This window comes from Plectrocnemia conspersa, unplaced genomic scaffold (genome assembly GCF_051122295.1).
Source record: "Plectrocnemia conspersa isolate PC_06_02 unplaced genomic scaffold, ASM5112229v1 ptg000014l, whole genome shotgun sequence".
Classification (NCBI taxonomy): Eukaryota; Metazoa; Arthropoda; class Insecta; order Trichoptera; family Polycentropodidae; genus Plectrocnemia; species Plectrocnemia conspersa.
Genome location: NW_028277178.1, coordinates 4,015,385 through 4,038,411, shown reverse-complemented (window position 1 = coordinate 4,038,411; position 23,027 = coordinate 4,015,385). Strand labels below are relative to the sequence as shown.

The window sequence follows — 23,027 nt, the reverse complement described above, 5'->3', positions numbered from 1 at the left end:
TCTTCATACAAATTTTCATTTGGAATATCTACCAGCATTGGTTGTGTCAACCAAGCTGGAAAATGTATCTCTTTTAAATCAGCAAATCGTTCTTTAAAATCAGTTGATAAAGTTTGCAGATGGTCCAAAATAACACGTTTAGCATTATGAGTCACTTCACATTTTTGGAGCCAGTAAATTGTTGCAAAATTGTTGTTAAAAATTTTTTTTTTAGATAATTCGATAAAAGTGGTAAATGCAAATATCTTTGCTTTTGCATCGACAAGTGTTTTCTCCGATCCTTGAAGTTGGCTATTTAAAATATTTCATTTTTCAAATATATCAGTTAAATAGATTACAAATGCTTTACCGACGACCGTCATCAAAAACTTCATATCAGATCGGTTGCTTAAAAAATCCCAAAGGGTATCGAATAATTCCATAAATCTTTTTAAGGAATTTCCTTTTGAGAGCCATCTTACTTCAGTGTGAAGTAACAGTCTTACGTGTTCCGCATTGTGTTCTTCACAAAATAACTTGAAGAGACGCTCAGATTTAGCACTAGTTTTAATCATATTGATACACTATATAACGGAATTTAGTACCTCATTTAGAACAGGTGAAATGTATTTAGCCACCAAGTTTTCCCTGTGAATAACACAATGCACCACAGTCATATCTGGATTCTCGTCTTTCATTAATTTTAAGCAGCCATTTATCTTTCCTATCATATTAGGGGCACCATCTGCAGCACAAGATATTATATTTTTCATTGGTATATTTTTAACATCTAAATATTCTTTTAGCTTATTAAATATATCTTTGGAGGTAGTAGTGCTTTCTAATGATTTGCAGAATAACATTTCTTCTGCAAATTCTCTTTTATAAATATATCTTACGTAAGCTAGTTTACGTTTTCACTCAATTCGTCTATTCTTCTGCAAACAGTAGTGTTGCTGAGGGGCATAGCTTTCACGAGTTGTAGAACTGTTTTAAGAAATGCTGATATTGATGGCTTGATTAGATCCTCTCCTATAGTATGGGTTTTTCCACATTTAGAGATGAGCAATGAAATTTGGTAACTAGCCTCAAGACTACGATCAATACTTGCAGTTTGTGCACAAAATAGATTTGTTAATGTTGGTTGTTTTCCAAATTTTTCTTTAAGATTTTGAAAGAAAATAATATCTGAATTAATATGAGTACTATGTTTTGCCTTCAAATGTGCTTCAAGACGACCTCGTTTCATTGTTTCATTGGTAAAGGATTTCTAACACAGAAGACAAAAAGGTAGGCATTCGTCATGCCTAGCAGGTATAAATCCAAATTTTAAGAAATCCTACGCACGTGGGTATATTTAGTCGTGAACGAGCAAATTATATTTATATGTGGAATATTTGATAATTTCCGACGTGTCCCATCTCTGAAGTGTGGTGTCCCATCTCTGAAGCGTGGTGCCCCACCTCTGAGGCGTGGTGCCCCACCGGTGGGGCGTACGCCCCACCGTGGGAAACACTGCCCTAGAGTATCTATTAATTCAGTAAATCTAGCATGTATTATTAATACAGGCGGCCCTCGACTTTCACACATAATTGGTTCGTGAAAATGTGTGCGAATGTTGAATGTACGAAAGTCGAGGAAAGTAAAAAAAATTAAAATTGTGTGTATTTTAAAATATTTAATAATCAAGTAAATATAAGATGTTTAAGAGTCGTTAAAGTGGGGTTTGCGGGTGTTTCCTTTGAAAAGTTATCAAGAGTTAACTGTTTTCCACTATTCATTTTCTTTTCTTCATATAGTATTTTATAACATGCTATGTTTTTATTGATCGCCCTACGCACTTGAGATATGCGTTCTCCATTGGGATCACAATCTTCCATAATATTTAAAAATTTGTCAAGGTGCGTGAAGGCTTCATTCATATTTTTCATTGTTAAAGAGTTTTCCAAAATAAACCTGTTTCATCTACATTAAATATTTGGCTAGAGGAATATTCTCTATTTTCAATAATTTTGGATAATTAGGAAATAAATTATTTTGCAGCATCTTTATCCGCATCAGCCGATTCTCCAGTAAATTTAATATTATGAAAAGAATACCTCATTTTAAAATTGTAAAATCAACCGTTATTTGCTTGAAAAATCGTGTTAAAATCTTTTTTTAATCTATCCTTCCAATCTTTGTGCAAACTAAGAGCTTTTGCTTGAATAATTGAAATACTCAGAGGGACATCTTTTTGACGTTGGTCATCGATCCACGATGACAAAGATTTTCCATTTCATTAATGTTTTTTGCGTTTTTGCGTTTCTCACTCGTGTTTATATTTTTTTTTTTTTTTTAAATTAAATTTAAAAAAAATGTTTTTATTTAATGTGCGAAATAGCAAATTGTGCGAAAGTCGAGGGCCGCCTGTACACTATATACTACATATATAGAGCAATGTTTTGCACTAAAAATACATTGTAAGAGATATATAATTCTAAAAACTGACCCTTAGCGATCTTTTTTTACACAGAAGATTGAGCAGCATATATTACAAAAACGCCGCAAAAACACAAGAGCAAATGCATCACATGCATAATGTGTCTTTTACATTAAAAAAAATGATAAATATATTTTTTAAGATTATTTCAGGTTATTTGCATGAATAATTCTACAGTCATACTCCCGCGGGCTAGCTAAAACATCTTTGTGGTCCAAGTCTTGGCGACCCTTGATAAATACAATAGAGAAAGGGCCCTAAATACACATACAACTCAAAGGAATTGTATTTTATAAATATTAATAAAACAATGTAGTTTTACGACTATAAATACATCTAACTCGTTAACCATGTTTGCGCTGTGCAAACTCCGAAACGTCTATTTAAATTCTTATTAAAATTTTTTGTGTAAAATACACACACCATCCCTTCTCACGGCTAGAGAAAGAGACATTCACCCGTTTTATGTCTGTGTGTCAGTAGACTGCTGTGTCAATGCACTTGCCACCCCTTCATCGACCTACAGCAACCCCTAGTCTGCACTCACACACAACCACGCGCATAATACATTTCACTACAGAATATATTCCATTTCACGCGACACTTCAGCAAAATAACCATACTTCATAATTGAACAACAATTACGAGAATCGATCGTATTCAGTCCAGCATCGCATTACGATGGACAATGTACCGAACAGTATGTTTTTGACGTCAATCTACTCATTTGTATGACTGACACACGTGCAATTTTAAATCACATATTCAGCGAGTTAATTACACTATACTCAGACAGAATGACGTCTTTGGTAGACTACGTAAGTACGTGAATATTTTTTTATTCTTATTGTATAAAAATACATTCATTCTATATCGGGAACGATCTATATGGATTCCATTTTGCATTACTTCCTTCGCTCTCTTTTTATGAACGCAATTCTTGTTAATTTTTATATATAAATATATACGTACATATATATATATATATATATATATATATATATATATATATATATATATATATATATATATATATATATATATATATATATATAGAATTGTCGTAATATTTACGTTCACTCTTTTTAGAACGCACCCTCCCACACAATTTCCCTGCATTTACACTATTATTAATAAGTTATAATACTTAAGTGAGTTTTCTCTCCTTAAACACGACAAGGCGATTTTATTTATTATATTTATTTATTTATTTATCACGCTGCGATATATATATGTAAACATGCGTACAAATACTTAAATATTTTGTAAGCAATACTATAAGATTGTGTCTGTGTTACTGACAAATTAATGCGGCTTAACTTCGGTGCAATTTGCAACACTGCATTTAGAGGTACACTTGCTCTCTTCTCTCTTAATACTCATTAAGCGTGCCAGTAATTATAAGTTTAAATTAAAGTAAGTCGTTGTTTGCTTACTAACATATCAATATTATGACCAATAGCGTTATTGTTTAGCTTCGCCTCCAATATGTCTCTTAATAAAAGTGTAACTTTTAAGGTGTCACATTGTGGGCATTTATATTATAATTACAAATGATAAAATGCAAGAATAACAACATATGTTTCTAAGCGTATTACTAGAAGCTTATGAAAAAAGGGTTTATTAATTGACGATTGTGGCTGTTTTTGATAAAAAATATAATTCTTGTGTTATGGCTTTCTTGAGGGCCATTGTTAGGAAAAGCTTATTAAAATCACGTTAGCTAATCCTTACAGCTGCGGTTTTAGAATTACTAACTAATCAAAAATATGCAATAAAGATAAAAAATGCTTATTCATATGCATTCTATAAATTAAAACCTAATCATATTTGTAATATGTATCATTCTCTTGCTGATCCAATCTGATCAATAGGTAGATAACCGAGCTTTAATACGTGTCAGCTTTGCGTCATGTGGGTGAATTATCATCGCGCATTAGCTGGATCCACCCACGTCGACACTTCGTCATTTTTATGGTGACGACCGCGCTCTCCTGGAAAAAGTAGCTTAAAAGAAAAACGTGAACACCCTTCGATTGTTAAACGGCGCCGAGAAAATCTTAGGGAGTTGACGTTTTTGATTTACGTCAGACGCTGTACATTTTTGATCGCACGCCAAGTTTCGCATGCGAGAAATTTCCTTTTGCGCGTAAGTCAGGAACGATTTGATTGCTCCGACTTACGCGAAGATGTGGTCTGATTACAAGCAACATTTGCTGAATTTTAGATCACGTACAGTAGATACGTGATATCCCCGTATTCTTGTCTGTGTATGTATAATCCAATAATGGATTGCGAACGTTGGATCAGGCTTTACGTGAAGAGGGAAGCAACTGCTTTCTCAATCGATGCTTGGCGTGAATTCGGATGAATGTTTGTGTGTCCCTAGACGTGAATAAATGTTATTAATAAAGATTTCGGTCGAAAGTGAATGATATGTACTTATATATGCTTGGTCGAAATGTGAGTTTCTGTGTTTAAAAATAGATTTGTTTATTTCCGTCGTTGCTTGACTGTTAAATTTTGAACAGGTGGAGATTCAGCAACACTTAAAATCTTCCACAACCAGCTGTCGGTACCTGTGAATAGCAAATATTTTTTATGTTTGTAAAAGCACCTTCAGTTACAAATGCACTCGCCGGCAAGTTGTAAAGACTAATAGCATTTATTTTTATTGCGCTTTTAACACTAGAATCATTTGTACAGAAACAGCTTATAAATTTTACAAAACGGAATTTTTCTGGGTATCTACTCTATTTTTATTTTCTGCAACTTATTATTTTTTAAAATCTGATCACTATATACCTATCTCTACTGATACCAATTAATTAAATTAGTCGATTCGAAATCGAAATATGTGTTAAATGGTTTTCCTTATTTGAGAAAGATGAAATCCGATCCTCGACGCCTTTATGTAAACACAAAATTAGTCCAACTAATATTTTTAAAGCGTGTACAAAATGTAAAAAGATGTGTGAAAAATTTAATATGTTTAAAAAATATTCTGAATAGTTGAGTACAGTAGACCCTTCAATAACACGGTAAATTAGGGATGTGATATTTGGGTGCCTGTTATGTGTGAGGATATCTAACTACATGCGCCTGATTCATACGTACGTATTGCAAAAAATGTATGAGTATTTTCTAGTTCCCCAATTACACGCACCCAAATAGCACGTCCCCAATTTACGTGTTATTTGGGGTACAGTGTATATTATTTTCATTGTCACTCCCTTTACCATTTTACTTGTAAGAATATTTATTTTGTATATTATGTCTATATGAGTCATATTTCAGTTAAATAAATTATTTAAAAAAGGTAAGTACTTGTCTTTATCCGTCTATTTGACAGGTGCCTGTAAATCTAGTGTATATGCGACAAGTTATATTCTCACAGTCAATGCGTTTTGAAATAGTTGCTTTTTACACAGGTACCATATATCAAAATAATATTATAATGATGGGAAAAATTAAGTCAACTATCTTTTATGGATGTATTAACCCCCTCCGGGGGTTCCTCAAGAGTCCAATCTGGGACCTCTGCTTTTTGTGTTATTTATTAATGACATAAATACAGCAATTAAAAATTTAAGTTTTCTTCTGTACGCAGATGATTTAAAATTATATAAATGCATTCGATCTGTTGTGGACTCCTTCTCTCTACAAAGTGATTTAGACTCTCTATGGAGATGGGCTTCCGTGAACCGTCTGCCCTTTAGTTGCGGAAAGTGCCATACTGTGTCATTTTCTCGATCCCGTTCGCCATCAGCTTATTTATACCATCTCGGTGGTAACATTTTGACTAAAGAAACTTCCACTAAAGATATCGGAATCACTTTCGAGAGCAAATGGAGGTTCTCTCTACACATACACGACGTCTGTGATAAATCTTCCAAGATGCTCGGCTTTGTTATGAGGAATGCCTTTCACTTTGACGATCCGTCAGTTATTCGCATCCTCTATGACACCTTAGTTCGTAGCATTCTTGAATCGGGATCTATAATTTGGAATCCCCGAATAGCCAAATATTCCCTTTTAGTGGAAAAAATTCAAAAAAGGTGTTTAAGATACCTTTACAAAAGGACATTTTGTTATTATCCGTACTTATATCCCAGCGCCTTTCTTTTAGGAGCGTTGGGATATGATTTGCAGAAAGCTGTATGTCGCTAAGCATTTTTTCAAACTACTAAAAGGTGCTGTCGACAATCCAGCTATTCTCGAGGAATTCCAGTTTTGGGTTCCGGAACATTTTCGAGAATCACGATCGAGACCTTTTTTGGTGGCCGTTAGGGCTAGGACATCCGCACTTGCCGACTTGCCTATAGCTGTGGCCATCCGGCTCCTTAATACGCTGGCATTACATATTGACTTATTTAATGTTAGCTACGAGGATCTGATCCAGTTTGTATCATTTAATTTTGATATTTTATAATTTTTTGTTAAATTTATGTATATATACGTTTTTTTATGTTTTATAAATTTAAAATTTGTTTTCGACCATCGTGGCGCACTGGGGTAACCTGTTAGGCCACGATGGTCTTAATTTAATCTAAAAAATAAAATAAAAATAAATAATTAAAATTTATTATTTTTTAAGCTTCGTGACGTCAAAATACCGCTTGGTATACATATGTACGTAAGTTAACGTCAATCCTACATTTTCGGTTACATTATATCTTATGATGTTCTGCTGTAGATTAATTAACGAAAGTCTTTATTTTTACGTTGCTCCTATGTGATATCTCCTCGTCTGAATATCACGTTTCGCCAGATAACTTTTGTGTGTAGTTGTTGAAGTGCCAATTAGATGAACGATGAATAAACAAGCAGTGAACAAAGAAAAGCGACACCAGCAAGTGTAGATAGTGGGATGAGATAGCAAAGTGGTGGGACGATCGATGTAACGTAATTCAATATTTCGCTCAAGAATTTTACACCGAGCTTACAGCAAAGTTTTCTTCCTATGAAGAAGAGTTATGGTAGCAACAGGTCGAGAGTTACTTCGCCTTAATTTATGCTACAAATAAATACAATTCGTTGGAGGGAGGCTAGATGCCATTCAGAAAATTTCCGTTAGCGAATTAAATCGTCCGGGAAAATTTATTTGACAGTGATGCAAACGGCTGTCGGTTCATCCAAAATGATTATCATCACGCTATTCTTGCAGAACAGTTTGTATCGATTATTTTTTTAATCGCTTTCTATTACCATTGACTTACGTCAATCGTTTCGAAATAAATTAAATATCAAAACCCACGCAGCGATAAAATTAATAATAAATGTATGTAATCCTTAGTGTAGTTAACATAACATAAACACCGAACCAAGTCTAATAGATATTATGACTTATTTTTGACGAAAAAGTTATCATCATATTCTTGAACGTTAATTAAAAATGTAATACTTTGCAAACAATTCATTATTAATATTAAGCTCGGTTATTATCGAGGGACAATTTAATTATGAATATTGTATATACGCGTATTGTTTTGGGTCTTCAGATTAATTTTTAAAAATTTCATCATCGCCATTGCGGCCCTTTTTACTCTGCGGTATTATACCACAACGTAAAGTATAAAACAATATGAATGTATTGATTACGTTTTTGAAGCCTGCCAGAAGGCGAAATTAATTGAAGGCTGCAATATTTATTGTGCGCTTGTTTGTGTTGGAGGGTTTCAATAGTGTGTAAGTATGTGTGTGTATTTGAGCTTTTGTAATGAGCTTTCGCATTAAAGCAGACCCCGGCAGCCTGCTAGCGCTGCCCGTGACATCAGAGCTGAGGGGGAATGCTTTTCTAATATTTTTCTTTGGAGAGTATCGCGAAAACCCCATTATAATAAGTGTATATTTTTTTGCCGCTCTCGCTGTCTGAGAAAAATGCTTTTTCGTTTATATTTTGAATTATAAAACATCGTATTTGATAAAGGAATGGCAATAAAATAACGAGTTTTGAGTGGGACTGTGTGAATAGAATCTGTATTATATATATTATGAACTTTTCACAAAAGTCATATTTCTAATATTTATTTCGGAACACAAATATTAAAAAGTTAGATAACAAACGTTGATTGAAGTTTTGTTTAAATGTAAATCTAGAATCAATTAAAATATCTATATCTCTTTTACAATGTTATGTTTTTAACATTAAATTGTAATCAATACCATTCTCTCAGTCTTTAAATGATTTCAGACTACAACCTATTTAAAAACTCTTTCGGAGAGATTAAATTATATCAATATAATTCCTAATAATATGTACGAATTAGGTTCAAGAATATTAATCACTAAGCAGTTAAACACTACATTAAAACCATTTGCTTATCTTAAATTTTTAGAGTGTGAATATAAATCGTAACTAGTAACGCGAGTCGAAAATCTTTATAGTTATGTAATAAAACATAATTGTCAAACTTTTTTATAATCTCTAAACTTTATGTTTAATATAAGTTTCTAAATTAAAATTAGAATTTTTAAGCTTGTTAGTAGAAGAAAAATGACATTTTCTTTAAAATATTTTTACATAATGTTTTTACTTTTTAATCAAACATTAATGGATTAAAAATTTAAATTATAAATATATATTAGCTCTTTAAGGCTGACCTTTTCCTCCGTGGATGTAACTCTAGGGGCTACAGTATTTAAGGTCGATTTCTGTGGAAGTCCGACAAGTCAAGGGCAAAGCCCTGGCGTCGGGACTGAGAGCGTATTACCTTTCTGTGATGGCGCACTTACGTCCTACCTCGATAAAGATCAAATTCAGAGCTAAAACCTTTCAGATGTACATATATGACTCGAAAGTTTCTGAAATGTTTTTCTTTATATTGTTTCGAAAACTGGTTTGACAATAATAAAATGAAAAAAAAGTAACGCGTGCCTTAAAATTGCCAGTGTTAACTATATTGTGTTTCTTAAAGTAAAAAAAACGCAAGAAAGTCAATCTTCGAGAAAATAAGTTAAACAATTATTTCATAAAACAACTACAATTACTAAGGGTGCTATTAGAGCTTGGCGGTTTTCATAAACCAGATTTTTTAGCTAATTATGCGACATTCCAAAGGCGGTTTTTTCAACGTCATATCTAATTTTAAATATTATAAATCTTTTTATTTTAGTTTTTTATTTAAAACTTTAATATTTTGACTAAAAACCGCATTGATTACAAATAAAAAGAGTGTGAAAATATTGCGAAGATTTTTAAAATTCTTTTGCACTTCTAGATAAAAACTGTAAATTCTTTATATTGCATTTTAATAGCAAAGCATCGTGTTCTCAAATTAAAAGAAACAAAAGTCTCGCCTAAGAAACAGCTTTCTTAAGAACTATGCGAAACCAAAAAAAAGGGGAAAAAATTAAATATAATTCTCGACTGCCAAACGCGATGGAATAGCATAGAAAACATGATCGAACTTTTATAACATCATCGATCGATCTTTTATAACATTAAAGAGTGTATTATTTTAACTTTAAATGATATTGGTGCATCTCACATGTAAATTAAATTATACTATCTATGAATATTCGAATATTCATTTTTCTATCTCGAATGAAATTTGTGAAATCTTTGTATACTTGAGCAACACAGGTAATCGTTTTTCTTGCAATGTACCCTAGCGCCGCTCCAAAATGCATGGTTCTTTATGTAACAATGAGACGCTTCTTTTAAAAAAAAACATCCTTTACGTCTTCGAAAAGAATATAATGTTAATCGGGGGTATCTACTATGACCGAAATTCGCGGAATTCATTCGTTGAACGAAACAAATGTTGGTAAGATCTACTTTTTATTATCGTTTAACGCTTATCTGAAAAATAGGAATGCGTCGCATTTTTTGTGAAATTCGTGTTACGTTTTTGTATTTGTTGTTTTAAGGCGCAAAGATTTAATTAATTTCTATGTATTTAATTTATATGCAAATTCGCACAAAAACACCGATATATCAAATTCGTTCAAATAACTATTAGCTATTATATGTACAAAAAGACATTACACATTTTTTTGAATTAACTCAATCGCAGCTGATTTGAAAAAGTTGAAATGACATCCCTGATCAAAAACGATAATAAATAATCTGCTTTAGAATCATCTCTATTTCCTAAACGACTGAGAGCTGGGAAGAACATTATATTTTTTTCCAATTATGAAGGATAAGATTAAAGTCAAAACATACTAAAAGGGACGTCATTTAGGTGGGGGGAGGGGGGGTAGAGGCATTTGCTCCCCTTTGAATTTGACAAAAAAATGCACGCTATTTAATGCAATACTACAAATTTTAATGAAATCTAAATATTAAAAAACGACTACTGACTGAACAACTTTTGCCCCCCCCCTTCCCCATTCTTCTAAAATTTGGCCACAAAAATACATATTGTTTAATGAAAATAATATGAATTTTAAAGGAATCGAAATATTAAAAATTGACTTGTCAAATTTTTACCAAAATAAACATAATACAGTGGTGCTTTGACTTACGAGCCTAACTCAAATTACTCGTACGTCAAATCAATTTTTCCCATTAAATTGCAATGCCATTAATCCAGTTCAATGAGAAAAAATTGAATGGATTAATGGCAATTGAAATGGTAAGTACATACTACTTAAATTAATCATTAAGTTCTTTTTTAATAACGCAATAAGATTTTTTGCTCGTATATCGAGTCAAATAAAAAAATGCTCGTATTTCGTAAAGCTAGTAAATCAAGTCACTACTAATTTAGAGAGTTGGAAAATTAACAAACATTTCTCACAATCTAAAAATCTATTCAGAAGGGTTTCAATATTATATTTAATGAACAAAAACAACAACAGAAAAATAAATAAACTGATAGATTGATTGAGAAATTTGTCTGATACATCCAAAATCCAATTAAAGTTTAATTTCAATGGAATGGTATAAAAATAAAATTCACTAGAAATAAACATTACTAGTTGTTTCTATACACATATTTAACTTACATATGTATGTATAATATGTTATATATTTTTTTAATACGAAACTATTCTGAGAACGATCCCATATCATATTTTTCCTTGCACTTTATGCGAATATGATAAAACAATACAATATAACATGTAATTTATTTTTAGATGAATATATTAGAAACATGAAATTTACATTGTATGTTATTTACGTATATACTAAAACTTCCAATTTTAGAACGTGATCAATGAAATGCATATTTAACGAACCGTTCCATCTAAAAGGAAAGATTTGGTGAATGTGAAATCAGATTTTCCTGCATTCAAAGAGCTTTAAAAGCACTACTGACCGTCCGTTCCATTCGGATTTCTATTATACTACCAAACATGAATATGTGAGAAATTTGATGATTATTGCACGATGATTGTATGACACGTGTCATCAAATATCTCTGTTCATTCACCACGTGCATAACCCTGGCCTTACACGCGTACAACCACGCTTTACACACACATATACACACTCGTACAATCGCGAGCGATGACGCAATAGACTGTAGCCTATGACGTAAATGGCGGTGAACCACCCCAGAGCCTCCCCCCATTGCTCGACGGTCCCGTCCGAAATCGTACACGTTCTGGTTAACGTCAGCCGACCAACAGTTGTGCTCTATAAACTTTTGCGACCATGGTATACTATATACATCAGCTTTTAATAAAGTTTTTTAGACCGCGTAATATTCACAGCCCATACGACAAATATTTTCTACTGAATTTATTAGTTATTTTACCGCGCAGCGAGAAATTTTAGTATTTTTTTTCTAAAAATAATTTTTCTCTAATGTCTCTTTTTCATTTATAGCGGACCATATTATTAAGGAAGTTTTACTTGATTCAAAAAGTGATATTACATTTATGGTGGAATTTCTTATGGAAGTGTCGAAGTATGACAGCATTCTAACTTACATGAGATTTAGTAATGGGGGGAAGTCCAAGTGTCATCCAATCCTAAATCCTTTGACCAATGCATATGATTCGGGGCGGAACCAGACTCTTTGTTTTTGTATAATACGTATATTATCAGACTCTTTGTGTATGCATAGACGTGACGCGTAAGGGTAGTTATCATCTAAAACCAAGGATCAGGGTTGACGTGAAGAGAGAAGTGCTTGCCTTTGAAATTTCTGTCTGTCATTAGTTGCTTCTATTGATTTAAAGTTCGTGCAAACTCAGCGAGTCCAGGTCGGAGAGCTCTGGTTGAAGTTCTAATGATGTTTTCGGAATGGTGCTGCAAGCTGAAGTTGTGGATTTCTGCTTTTATACACATTTATATTATTCATTTTATTAATGTATTTAGCTAATATAGCTAATTGTTTATACACTAAACAAATTTAATCAAAATATGCATAATCAACATAATATAAAAAATACTTAAATATTGTAATTTATTTCTTAATGCATGCAAATGTTTCTTTATTCCATTAAGGAAACCCACAACATTTTTATTTTTGCGAATTGTTCTAGGAATATTATTATAAAAGGTTTTCTTTTAGAGCCATAAAACTTTAAAATTAAATAAAACACATAAAAATAATTTATAATAAGTCTATTCATGATGAAATGGCAAACCAAACTGAGCACAAATCAGCTGTCAGCTGTCAAATTGGCTGTCAATTTGAAATTCAAATTCGAAAAGCAAACCTCTAAAACAACACCCTTACAAATTCACATCTCCGTACATTATTCCCCTGGCCGTACTCGTTTTCTTGTACCTAACTAACCATCCTTAAATTGTCTCTATTTCTAGTATTAAATCTATATATTATACATCTTTATTTCTTTTCATTTAAATTTTCTAAATTTTACATTAAATGTTTAATTATTAGATTGTACTAATTTATTAAACTGAGGTATGGAATTCACAAACTGTTCTATACTCACAATGTAGTTTGTATTCTTTTTTTCCTATCATATGATGATCTTTATATACATTTCCATCATTGTCGTTTATTTGGGTCATTTTTTAAATTTTGTGAATTTTGAACAATTCGTGAAGTCTAGCAACGCCACATTGTATAATACAACAAGGCTTGCCAATTAAAAATATCGCAAACAGATATTGTAATACATTCAGTTTTAATCCGTCTATTGTCACGCAGGGTCTGCACCGAGCGGCATAAAAAAGGGTTGATTTTTGACGGTTTTAACACATTTTGTTTCTCACGCTTAGTGCGCCAATTTCGGTAAAAAGTTTTTAGCTTAAAAAACTAAACAGGGTTGTTGTTTCATTGTTAATAATTACTGATTCATACTAGTATTGATTATAATACAAATCTTTTTTATTTCATTTGTGCTATACGCAAACAATTTGAAAAACGCTGTTATGTTGAATCTACTATGCAATATTATGAATGATGTATAGCCTGATTAATTATTCGTAAGTAAAGTGAGCTTTTCCGGACGAGATTATTTTATGTAGAACATGTTTGAATTATGAAAATTAAGCACTGCGAAAATTCACGACGCAAGGTCGCGTCTAAGCTTTGAGCGTGTATATTTAATAATATAATTCGTTATATATATAAATAGAATTATGTAGGTATTATTAATTTGAAAATTATTTATGTAACATATACGTTTGCGTGAGTGGAAATAGATCCATTGTTACAATATCAAATTTGATCCTCCGTTAAATGTCAGTGTAATAATAGATGTTTTCGTATTTGTTACAGATTGCGAATCGCTCATTAGGAAAATGCTTGTTTTGGACCCTTTGAAACGATACACAATTGAACAAATCAGGAGGCACCGGTGGATGGCCGGAGCTGGAGTCGGATCCGTGACGGGGACGACAGTCTCCGGCGAAATACCTCGCAGCCCCGCTAGAGTCGTAGATCCTAACGAACAGGTCCTGCGAATAATGCACAGTTTGGGGATAGATCCTGCCAAAACCAAAGAGGTATTTAAATATCAGATTGATGAGTCTATGTAGAGATCAATGTTTAATTTCAACTGTGGTTTATTTCAGAGTTTGCGCTCAAACAGTTACGATCATCATGCAGCTATTTATTTACTACTACTCGAAAGATTGAAACATCGCGCTCAGGATGGGAGCGCAGGGGGTGGCACGGGAGCTCCTGGTGGAGGTACGCAAAGAAGGCGGCCTTCTTCTGTAGCAGAGCAAGCTATCGCCCGAAAAGGAGTCTCTGCGACTCCTATTCAAAATAGTACAACTTCGTCTATGCCCCATCATGATCAACCTTCTAGGCGGTCCAGTGAGCATGCGCATAGGTGCGTAACTGTTTATTAGTTGCATATAAAAGATCCTTATTGTTGTGTTTATAATTTGTTTTATGTTTTTGTTTTTCAGACTATCGAGATCTCCAGAAACTCACGTGTCTAGAGCTCCTCCTTCGCCACCGCGCGGTCCACCCGAGAATCCTATTAGTGAAACTCAAAGACTCTTATCTCTCGCTAACGTTAATATGACGGAGCAGAGACTATTGCAGAGAAATCTCGAGCTCGGAGATGCCCATAGAAGTTTTCTCGTAGGAACTTTCGATCTGCTGAACACGTCGCGGTTGTCCGCTGCGGACGAATCTAACAGGCTGCTCTCCATGAGAAACATCGGTACTGCGGATTCGAACGCGAGAGGTGTCGGTAAATCTACAATGGAAAGCATCGCCACTTCTCATAGGCTCCTCACAAATACGCTGGAACATCATCAGAAAATCATGAAACAATCCAGCGAAGACTGTCGAAGACTCTTGCAACAATCGACGACGGTCGGTCCCGATCCCCGTCATTCAAATCAAGACGGCAGTAGGCTGTTGACTTCGTCTAGCTTTGATTCGAAATGTGCGATTGATAACGGAAAACTCACCGGAATCGATCCAGCGTGCATCAACATCACTAACAACGTCCTTCAAAATTCTACCTCGGCTACCAGTTTCAGTTCGGAGCCGTTGAAAATGTTGAACAATTCCACCACGTTTACGATGAGCTCAGAAGCCGCCAAACTGATGAACACCCTTCAACAGTCTCCGCTGCCGCTTCCTACAACGGAGGCCAGCAAAATAAACTACGATTCGAGCCGCCTAGTGACGAGTACGCCGCCGCAAGATTTGAATCGTCTTCAAAACAGCACTCCTCCCTTCAAAGACTTTACGAATCACATACAACCGTACCAGTTTACGCAAAATATAGTGATACCGCCCCTCTCTACCGCGTCCGACGTACTAAGCACGTTGCCGGGTAATAGTGATTTACACGCAAACAATTCGTTTTACAAAAGTGATAAGTTTACGCTCAGTGCAAATAGATACATGAACCCTCAGAATTTCTCTCAACTCACTACTCATCCGCCTGGAAAGAGCGTCGAGTTTCAGCAGCAATATTCTTCTTCGACGGACGAAGGTTGTGAAACGGACATGGACGACCTGTCAAGTATTCCCAATGCGCCGCAGCGGCTCAGCTCTTACGCAAGTTCTAGTTCTAGTAGTGGAGTCGTCAACTTTTATAATACGAAGAGCTTGAGTCAGAACTTAAGTTGTGATTCGTCGCAAAGTAATTTTTCCGGTTTTGAGAGTTTAGACTATCAGTTGTCGGACTGTTCCAGCGATTTGACGAGCAGTTTACCTAGTTGCACATCGACGGACGATAAATTAGTTTATGAAAATAGTTCAATTATTAACACTAGTCCATTACATCCGTGCGTTTATGTATCGACTAGTAACAATAAGTCACCTTGTAGTGGATTTCTAAGTAGGCACAACCCTTTGACGTATCATCAAAGTGGCAATAAAGGTTGTCCGAGAAGCGCGACGAGAAGTCCAGTGGATTTTAGAGAAGGAAGGAGAGCTAGCGACGGACTCGTAGCGCAGCAAGTAATCTCGCAAGCGACTGAAGCGCAGAAGAACACCGTCGCATTTAACAGTCAGAGACTTAACGAAGGATGTAAAGCCAAAGGCGTTTTAGAGTTACACTTAGTGCAGAAAGAAGCTCAAAAGCTAAAAACGCAATATCAAGCTAACGTGCCTGTTGAAGAAATGACACAACGACAAATACAACATAATCAATTTTCGGCTTCATTTAGTCCACATTTTATAGAAACCAAATCGGGTTTGCCTAAGCGAATAAGTCTTCCAGAAAATTTTAATTATTCTACAACGTCGCCGCCGTTACCGGCGAGTCCGAAAATGACGGCTCAGTGTATCCAATCTTCCGAGATAGGAGAGTCGGCTTTGAACGTTTCTAATAATGCGTCGTTGCAGAATATCAAACCGCCGCTTCAGCAGCAGCTCATGCAGCATAGATTGCTTCAGCAAAAGCGTCAGATTTTACAGAAGCAAGTCGCAATGGCACAGCCAAATGCGAACGGTACGACGACTGACGCAAATCTGCATTCTCTTCAGATGGGTTTGAGCCGCAGACAGATGCTAAGGCAGCAGAGTTACAAGATAGCCCAACAGCAGCAAATTTTACCACCTCTTCCGATTCCATTATCGGAGAGCGAGAACGAAGATCTTCTGGCTTTTCAAGCGATAGTGGAAGGTCCGAACCAAGCCAAAGCGATGGCGAACGAAGCACAGGAGACCCTTCCGAGTTTCACGTATCAAGGCTCAATGGAGATCACTATACTGAACAAGGACAAAGTGGGAAATGAGAATTGGTCTAATTTGCCAACCAGTCTGCAGAACGCGTGTCAGATAAGCGAAATGGCCACGAAACCGAGCCATATGACTCTGCCACATCAAAACATAACGAGCAGCGCCGTAGCTCTCGGTCTCAACGAACACGGACATACACCCGGAGTCATTTGGGGCAATCCTACCCCATGGCCTAACAATAACTTATTTCAAACGCCTCAATGCTTTCAGGTATACCATCAAATTAATTAGATACAACTGTCTGTTGTATGATTGTATGAGAAGACTTTGATTTTATTTTCCGTTACTCAATACGTATTATGTGACTTTTTGCTTGTGTATTAATAGAAATGAAGTTCCGATTATATGTCGTATTAAATATATCAACAATATTATAAACTGCATGATAATTTCTATAATCAATATATTTGGTAAAGTCATGTGCTTAATTAATATATTATGTAATACGTTAAAGTTGTATGATGGCGTATATTTACACACGCTTCAAGTACGAGCAACTTATATTAAATTTATTTAGTTTTTTGTTGTTGTTGTACGAGGGTGGGTCAAATGAATAACTTAAATATGGCTTAGTGCACCAGAATTCTGTAGATGTGCTAAATTTATTTGGTTTTGACGAAGACAAGCAGAGCAATTTTTGATTCCCGCTTGCGCTAGTGAGCCTGTTATTAAAAATATCTTCCTAAAAAGTCATTACTTTCTGTTTTAATGCGCTACAAAAGTATTTGATAATATATTGTTATTTTTGTGGACATAGTCGAAACATATGCTATAGGACTCGCACAGCTTCGAAACTTTCTACTCCACTAGTACATTTTTTAGAGTGATAGACATGTGTCACCGTACTAAACTTTCATTTGTCGATTCATTTCAATGGGTTTCACAAGACAATGAAGCGGTATTTTGAACTTTTAAGCCTTTCATTTGACTCACTTTCATATATATTGTATGATGTACGCATTATCACATATTACATTTTTTTTTATCACATATTTAGTTCCTATGCTTGGCGAAAGCTTGATCAAATACAGATTCGAGTCTGTGTACGCAAAGTGTGATTTTAGAAATATTTTCGTTTTATTTTTTCAATGAATTAAAACAACATTTGTATTTTTTTCACGATTCTTTTTAGTTTTACGTATATATACTTAATATATATTATATACTTATTAAATATAATGTGTATTTACAAAATAAATTATATTTAATCTGGTTTGATTTGAGTTTTATTTTTGCCTGTTTTAATTTTAAATAACATGCTTATACGCTTATATTAGAGCTTAATTTATAAAGTTTATATAAAAAATAAATTATTTATTTAGGAACAAAGTAGATTGCTTATTATTATTAAATACAACTTGTAGTGACGATACATTTTAAAAGTAGCCTAAATCTGCACTTAAATATTAATTTGCATGATGTTATCAAATGTAGATATGGGCTACTTATTGTTTTTAAGAAGGTACGTATCTTTGTTAATATTTATATAATAATATATGTATATTATTAAGCAGATATTAAAATTCTTTAATACATTTTCAGTCTGGCTGGCAAGGACACAGTTTACCACCGACTGCCGGTATGCTGCCGTTAAGCGAGAGTCCAATTTTAGAGTTAACCGAGCAAATGGAATCGATGTAACGTTAATTAGTTGATCTTTTATTTTACATGTGTATTTAGAATAAGGATTATACATTTCCATGTTTGTATTTATTTGTTTGTTATGAAAATGTATACAGTAAACTCTCGATCTCTAGATTCTCATGTATGCGTAAGTATAATTTTTATAATGTTATATTATAAATAACACTGTACAACAATTTGCACTTTATAATACCACAAAGACGAAATAGTCTGTGGCAAAAATCTTGTTTTACGGTGATAAGTGACAATCAAGAGTCTGCTGTATATTTTATTTTACTTTACAATCACTTTTTTTGTTTATAAATATTTTCTGTGATAATATATTAATTTGTGAGTTGATTGTTATGAGTTTTTGACGTTTGGATTTTTATGGATGGATAGACTGAAAAGTGACGTGACAATTTGAGATGTCACAGAAGGAGACAAATGTGCAATACTACGAATTTAATTATTGCTTTAAAACGATTATTTGCAATCATTTATGGATCTTTTAATTATTGTAACTTTGAATGTTAGAAATATATGTGTTTATATAAGCGTTAAGTTCATGTAATTAATTTTATTGTTAAATAATTAAATAAGAATATTGTTTGAACAACGTCGATCGACACGTTGCTACCGTTTTGTATAATGAATATAATCTAAGGACTGTCGATAATTTTTAATATACGTAATATATATTCACAGCTTCCACGTAAAGTATGTATCCACTATAAAAGCATCAATGTTTTTACGTGTTTTAAATGAGGAAAGAGTATTCTGTCATGTAAAAGTAGCTTTAAATTTACGCTACGTCTGAATAAAAAAAATGTTTCAAGAATAGCCGAAGCAGCGTAGTAGATTCATATCATTGGCTGTGTCCAAATATTTATAAAATCTAGTGTATGTTGTGTTTTTGTTAATATCCAATGAAAATTTAGATAAAGGCCATCGCATCATTTTTTTATAAATAATACGTAAAATTTCAGTCTCAGTAGGTGACACGGTAAGTGTCAGTTGCTATCCTTGTAAATAATCTACCTCTGCCATTGCATATAAGACTGAATTCTGCGTCAATTCAGACCAACTCAATACAATAATAGTTCGTAATTATTTTAGAAAACGTTACGTTTTCATTGAAGGTGATGATGATGGCAAAAATATCAATTATTTAATAATTGCAGAAATTAAGTTAACGGTCTTAACCTGTATGTAACGATCATCGTTAATTAATTGCTCTTGATTTAAATACATGTAAAGTTGCTGCTAAATCATTCACTTAATTAGCAATTTATTTAGTTTAGTTAAGTGAATTCATAATTTGCGCCCTGAAAGATTTGAGACAAAGACCGTTATGGGTCGAATAATTTAATTTTTTTTATTTGTTGCGCTTAACATCAAATTATGGCTTTAAATAATCGATAATAAGTACTGTCTTTTGCTCTGTCTTGGATTTCTCTAAATACAGGTATTATGATTAACGCTCCCCCAAACAAAATTATATGTATATTTAAAGTCACTATCTTGAAATAAATATACAGTTATTGGGCAAAAATCTGAGAATTTCTTGCTATTCAGACAAATAAATCAATTTTTGATAAAAAAATTTAATACACCTTACAATTTTTAGTACAGTTCCGTGAAATTAACTATTAAATAATATATCCTTCGATATACCGTTTATGTAAGGATTTTATTGCCAGCTTCTTTATAAAGTAAAAAAAAATTGTGCTCAGTAATTATATTTTTATTTTCATTGTCAGACGAACACCCAAAAAAAAAACAAAAATTGACAAATTTGCTAGTAAGAAAAAATTTATTTTAAATAGATGGTTCAATTTTTACAAAAAAATCCCAGGATTATATTCATTCTGAATCCGCCCTTATATTTTTAAAAATACAATAATATTTTATTTTATAGATAAATTATGTTTAATAGTCTCTAGGATTTTTTCGATGCACTGATAAGCTAAATCATATATATCTTAATTGAAGTCATTTTATTTTTGATTGCCATAGTGTAAAACATACAATAAAAATAAAGGTAGCCATAATAGACATATTTCTTTTACACGTCTTAATCGTTTTTGTACTACATTATAGATTAGTGTTTTGAGGTAAAAAACAGACTGTCAGAATATGGTTCGTCTTTTATTAAAACTACAGAAATGATTTTATAATACACCTACTTAATGCCTTCATTTCTCAAAATTTAAAGTAGTAAAAGTTACATTACTTTGTTTCTAAATGGATCGATTTTCACAAAAATGTCCTGAAGCTTTTGATTAACATTCAAGACAAACATAATTAATACACTTTACAAACTCATACCATTGCATAATAATAAAAAAAACATTTTCTGATAATTGATTTGCATCACATGAAACATAAATGATAGCAATAATTATTATTTTAACATGGCCTTTTATATTGGAGTATAAATAATTTATGAGCGTTTTTAATAAATTATTTTATAAAATCAAAAGCTGTACAATATGTTTTTGGGAGCAAAATTTATATTTATATTAATTACTAATTGATATTTTCCATGAAAAGTGCAGATTGTCATATATTACAATAAATAAAGGTTTCTTAATAATAAATAACAATGCTTTTTCAAGTGCCGTTACTTTTAATCTAAGGTGAGTTGAGTTCAATGAAAAAAATCACAGCACCGTTCAATAAAAAAAATGTATTGATCAGTCAATTTCAAACTTTGATGACAGAACAGGTTAACAGTGTAATAACTTAATTTTATATTCATATAAATAAATAATCACTAAATTAATACGTTAAGCTAAAAAATCAATTATAATCAATAATACGACAATGTGAAGTAATCGCAAAGGGGGACAGTAGTGACTAATGTGATTTTGTATGTGATTCAAACGAACGTCACCGACGGACTAAATAAGTATGTTAAAACGTTTTACGGCTACGTAGATAAAAAAATATCAATAGTTATAAATCCGCTTGTATCTTGTATATCTAATCTAAATCACAAATGTTGTTTTCGTTACGCATACGAACACAGTGAATCTTATTAGAATGAAATTCAAAGTCAACGTTTAGTCGTATAAAATTGATAGATTTAATAACTAGTTGTCCATTATAAGTAGAAATTTGTAGGCAGGGTACACTTCTTTTTGAAATGTAAATGTTAGGATGTGTAACGAACAATAATAATCATACGGTAGACGTAAGTAGATGTATTGTAATAAACTTTTATATCTATCAATTATTATCAAAGGCATATTTTGTAGAGTACTAGGGAGAGCAATAATTAGTCACGTGTTAACACAAATCTAATGCAGATTATTGTCCAATGAAGCTTTTTTACTTTTAAAACTTTAGTATCTTTGTAAATGTTTTTTATAATTTATACGTTAAAAATTTGTAACAATATACTATCGGATTAAATTTTATAATATGTCTTTTGGTTGTGAATATGATATAATTTTTTTTTAAATAATTATTATTGATCGATCGATGTATAGAACACCAAAATGCTAGAATCTGTTACATCACATAATCAATAATACATGAACTTATTTGACTGCAATGTGTTTTAATTTTTTTCCTATGTAACCAAAAGGTATTAGAAATATGTTATATCTATACATTCGGAATTCTGAGATAAATCAATAAAATATAACAAGAACAGCAACTCCCTCGTTAATCGACCCTTTGAGCCAGCTGATATCCGTTGCTTCTCCGATTTGATCTGTTGAACTTCACAGAACTATATAACGAAGTAACACTCACGACAAAGACTCACTTATTGTTGTTTACTTATACAATAAGAATTAGCAAACAGTCATATATGCTAGCATTTCAGGAGTCGTTTCGATAAACGAACATAATTTACATTCAAGTGGCCTCAAGAATCCTGAGCCATTGGCTGTCATAGGCTAAATTGCATCCGCCAATAAATAACAGAAATTTAACCCTTTTTACACAACGCTACATTGTTTAAGGAGAACATTGACAAGGCTTGCTGATTTGTTTATCAGGTTTTAATGAATTGTTTCTGCCAACAGGTACTTTAAAAGCACTGGTATAACCAGAATAACTAAAACCTATTAAAACCAGTTGCAGAAAAGCCTGCATACAGGCATGCAGGCTATTCTGCATGATTTATATAATATAGAACATTGCAAGCATAACTGTTATAGAACCAGAATCGTCATGTGTATCGGTTTCGTCGTTCAACATTCGTAGCGACTAATTGTGGAGCTGCGGTGGTATGTATTGTAAGTCATTTGGGTAAATTAACACGTTTAAAGGTATATGTTGAGTTTCACTGGTCCTTAAAAGCCATGTTAAAACGGCCTTCTCAAGAGGATCAAGGTTGC

At 33.0% G+C, this 23,027-nt stretch overlaps 1 protein-coding gene across 2 annotated transcripts in view; it reads left to right on the top strand.

The window, feature by feature from the left end:
• Positions 1–18,802, top strand: part of Sik2 (Salt-inducible kinase 2) — a 126,561-nt gene extending 107,759 nt beyond the window's left edge. Inside the window, exons 7-10 of one of the 2 annotated variants that reach the window (XM_088203531.1) lie at positions 14,113–14,339; positions 14,409–14,671; positions 14,751–17,259; positions 18,592–18,802. In XM_088203531.1, coding sequence (XP_088059657.1) covers positions 14,113–14,339; positions 14,409–14,671; positions 14,751–17,259; positions 18,592–18,690 — 3,098 coding nt within the window. In that variant the 3' untranslated portion in view covers positions 18,691–18,802. Of the gene's footprint in view, positions 1–14,112; positions 14,340–14,408; positions 14,672–14,750; positions 18,266–18,591 lie in introns of those variants that run through there. The other variant, XM_088203530.1, reaches the window with a different exon arrangement.
• The last annotated feature ends 4,225 nt before the right edge of the window (positions 18,803–23,027 follow it).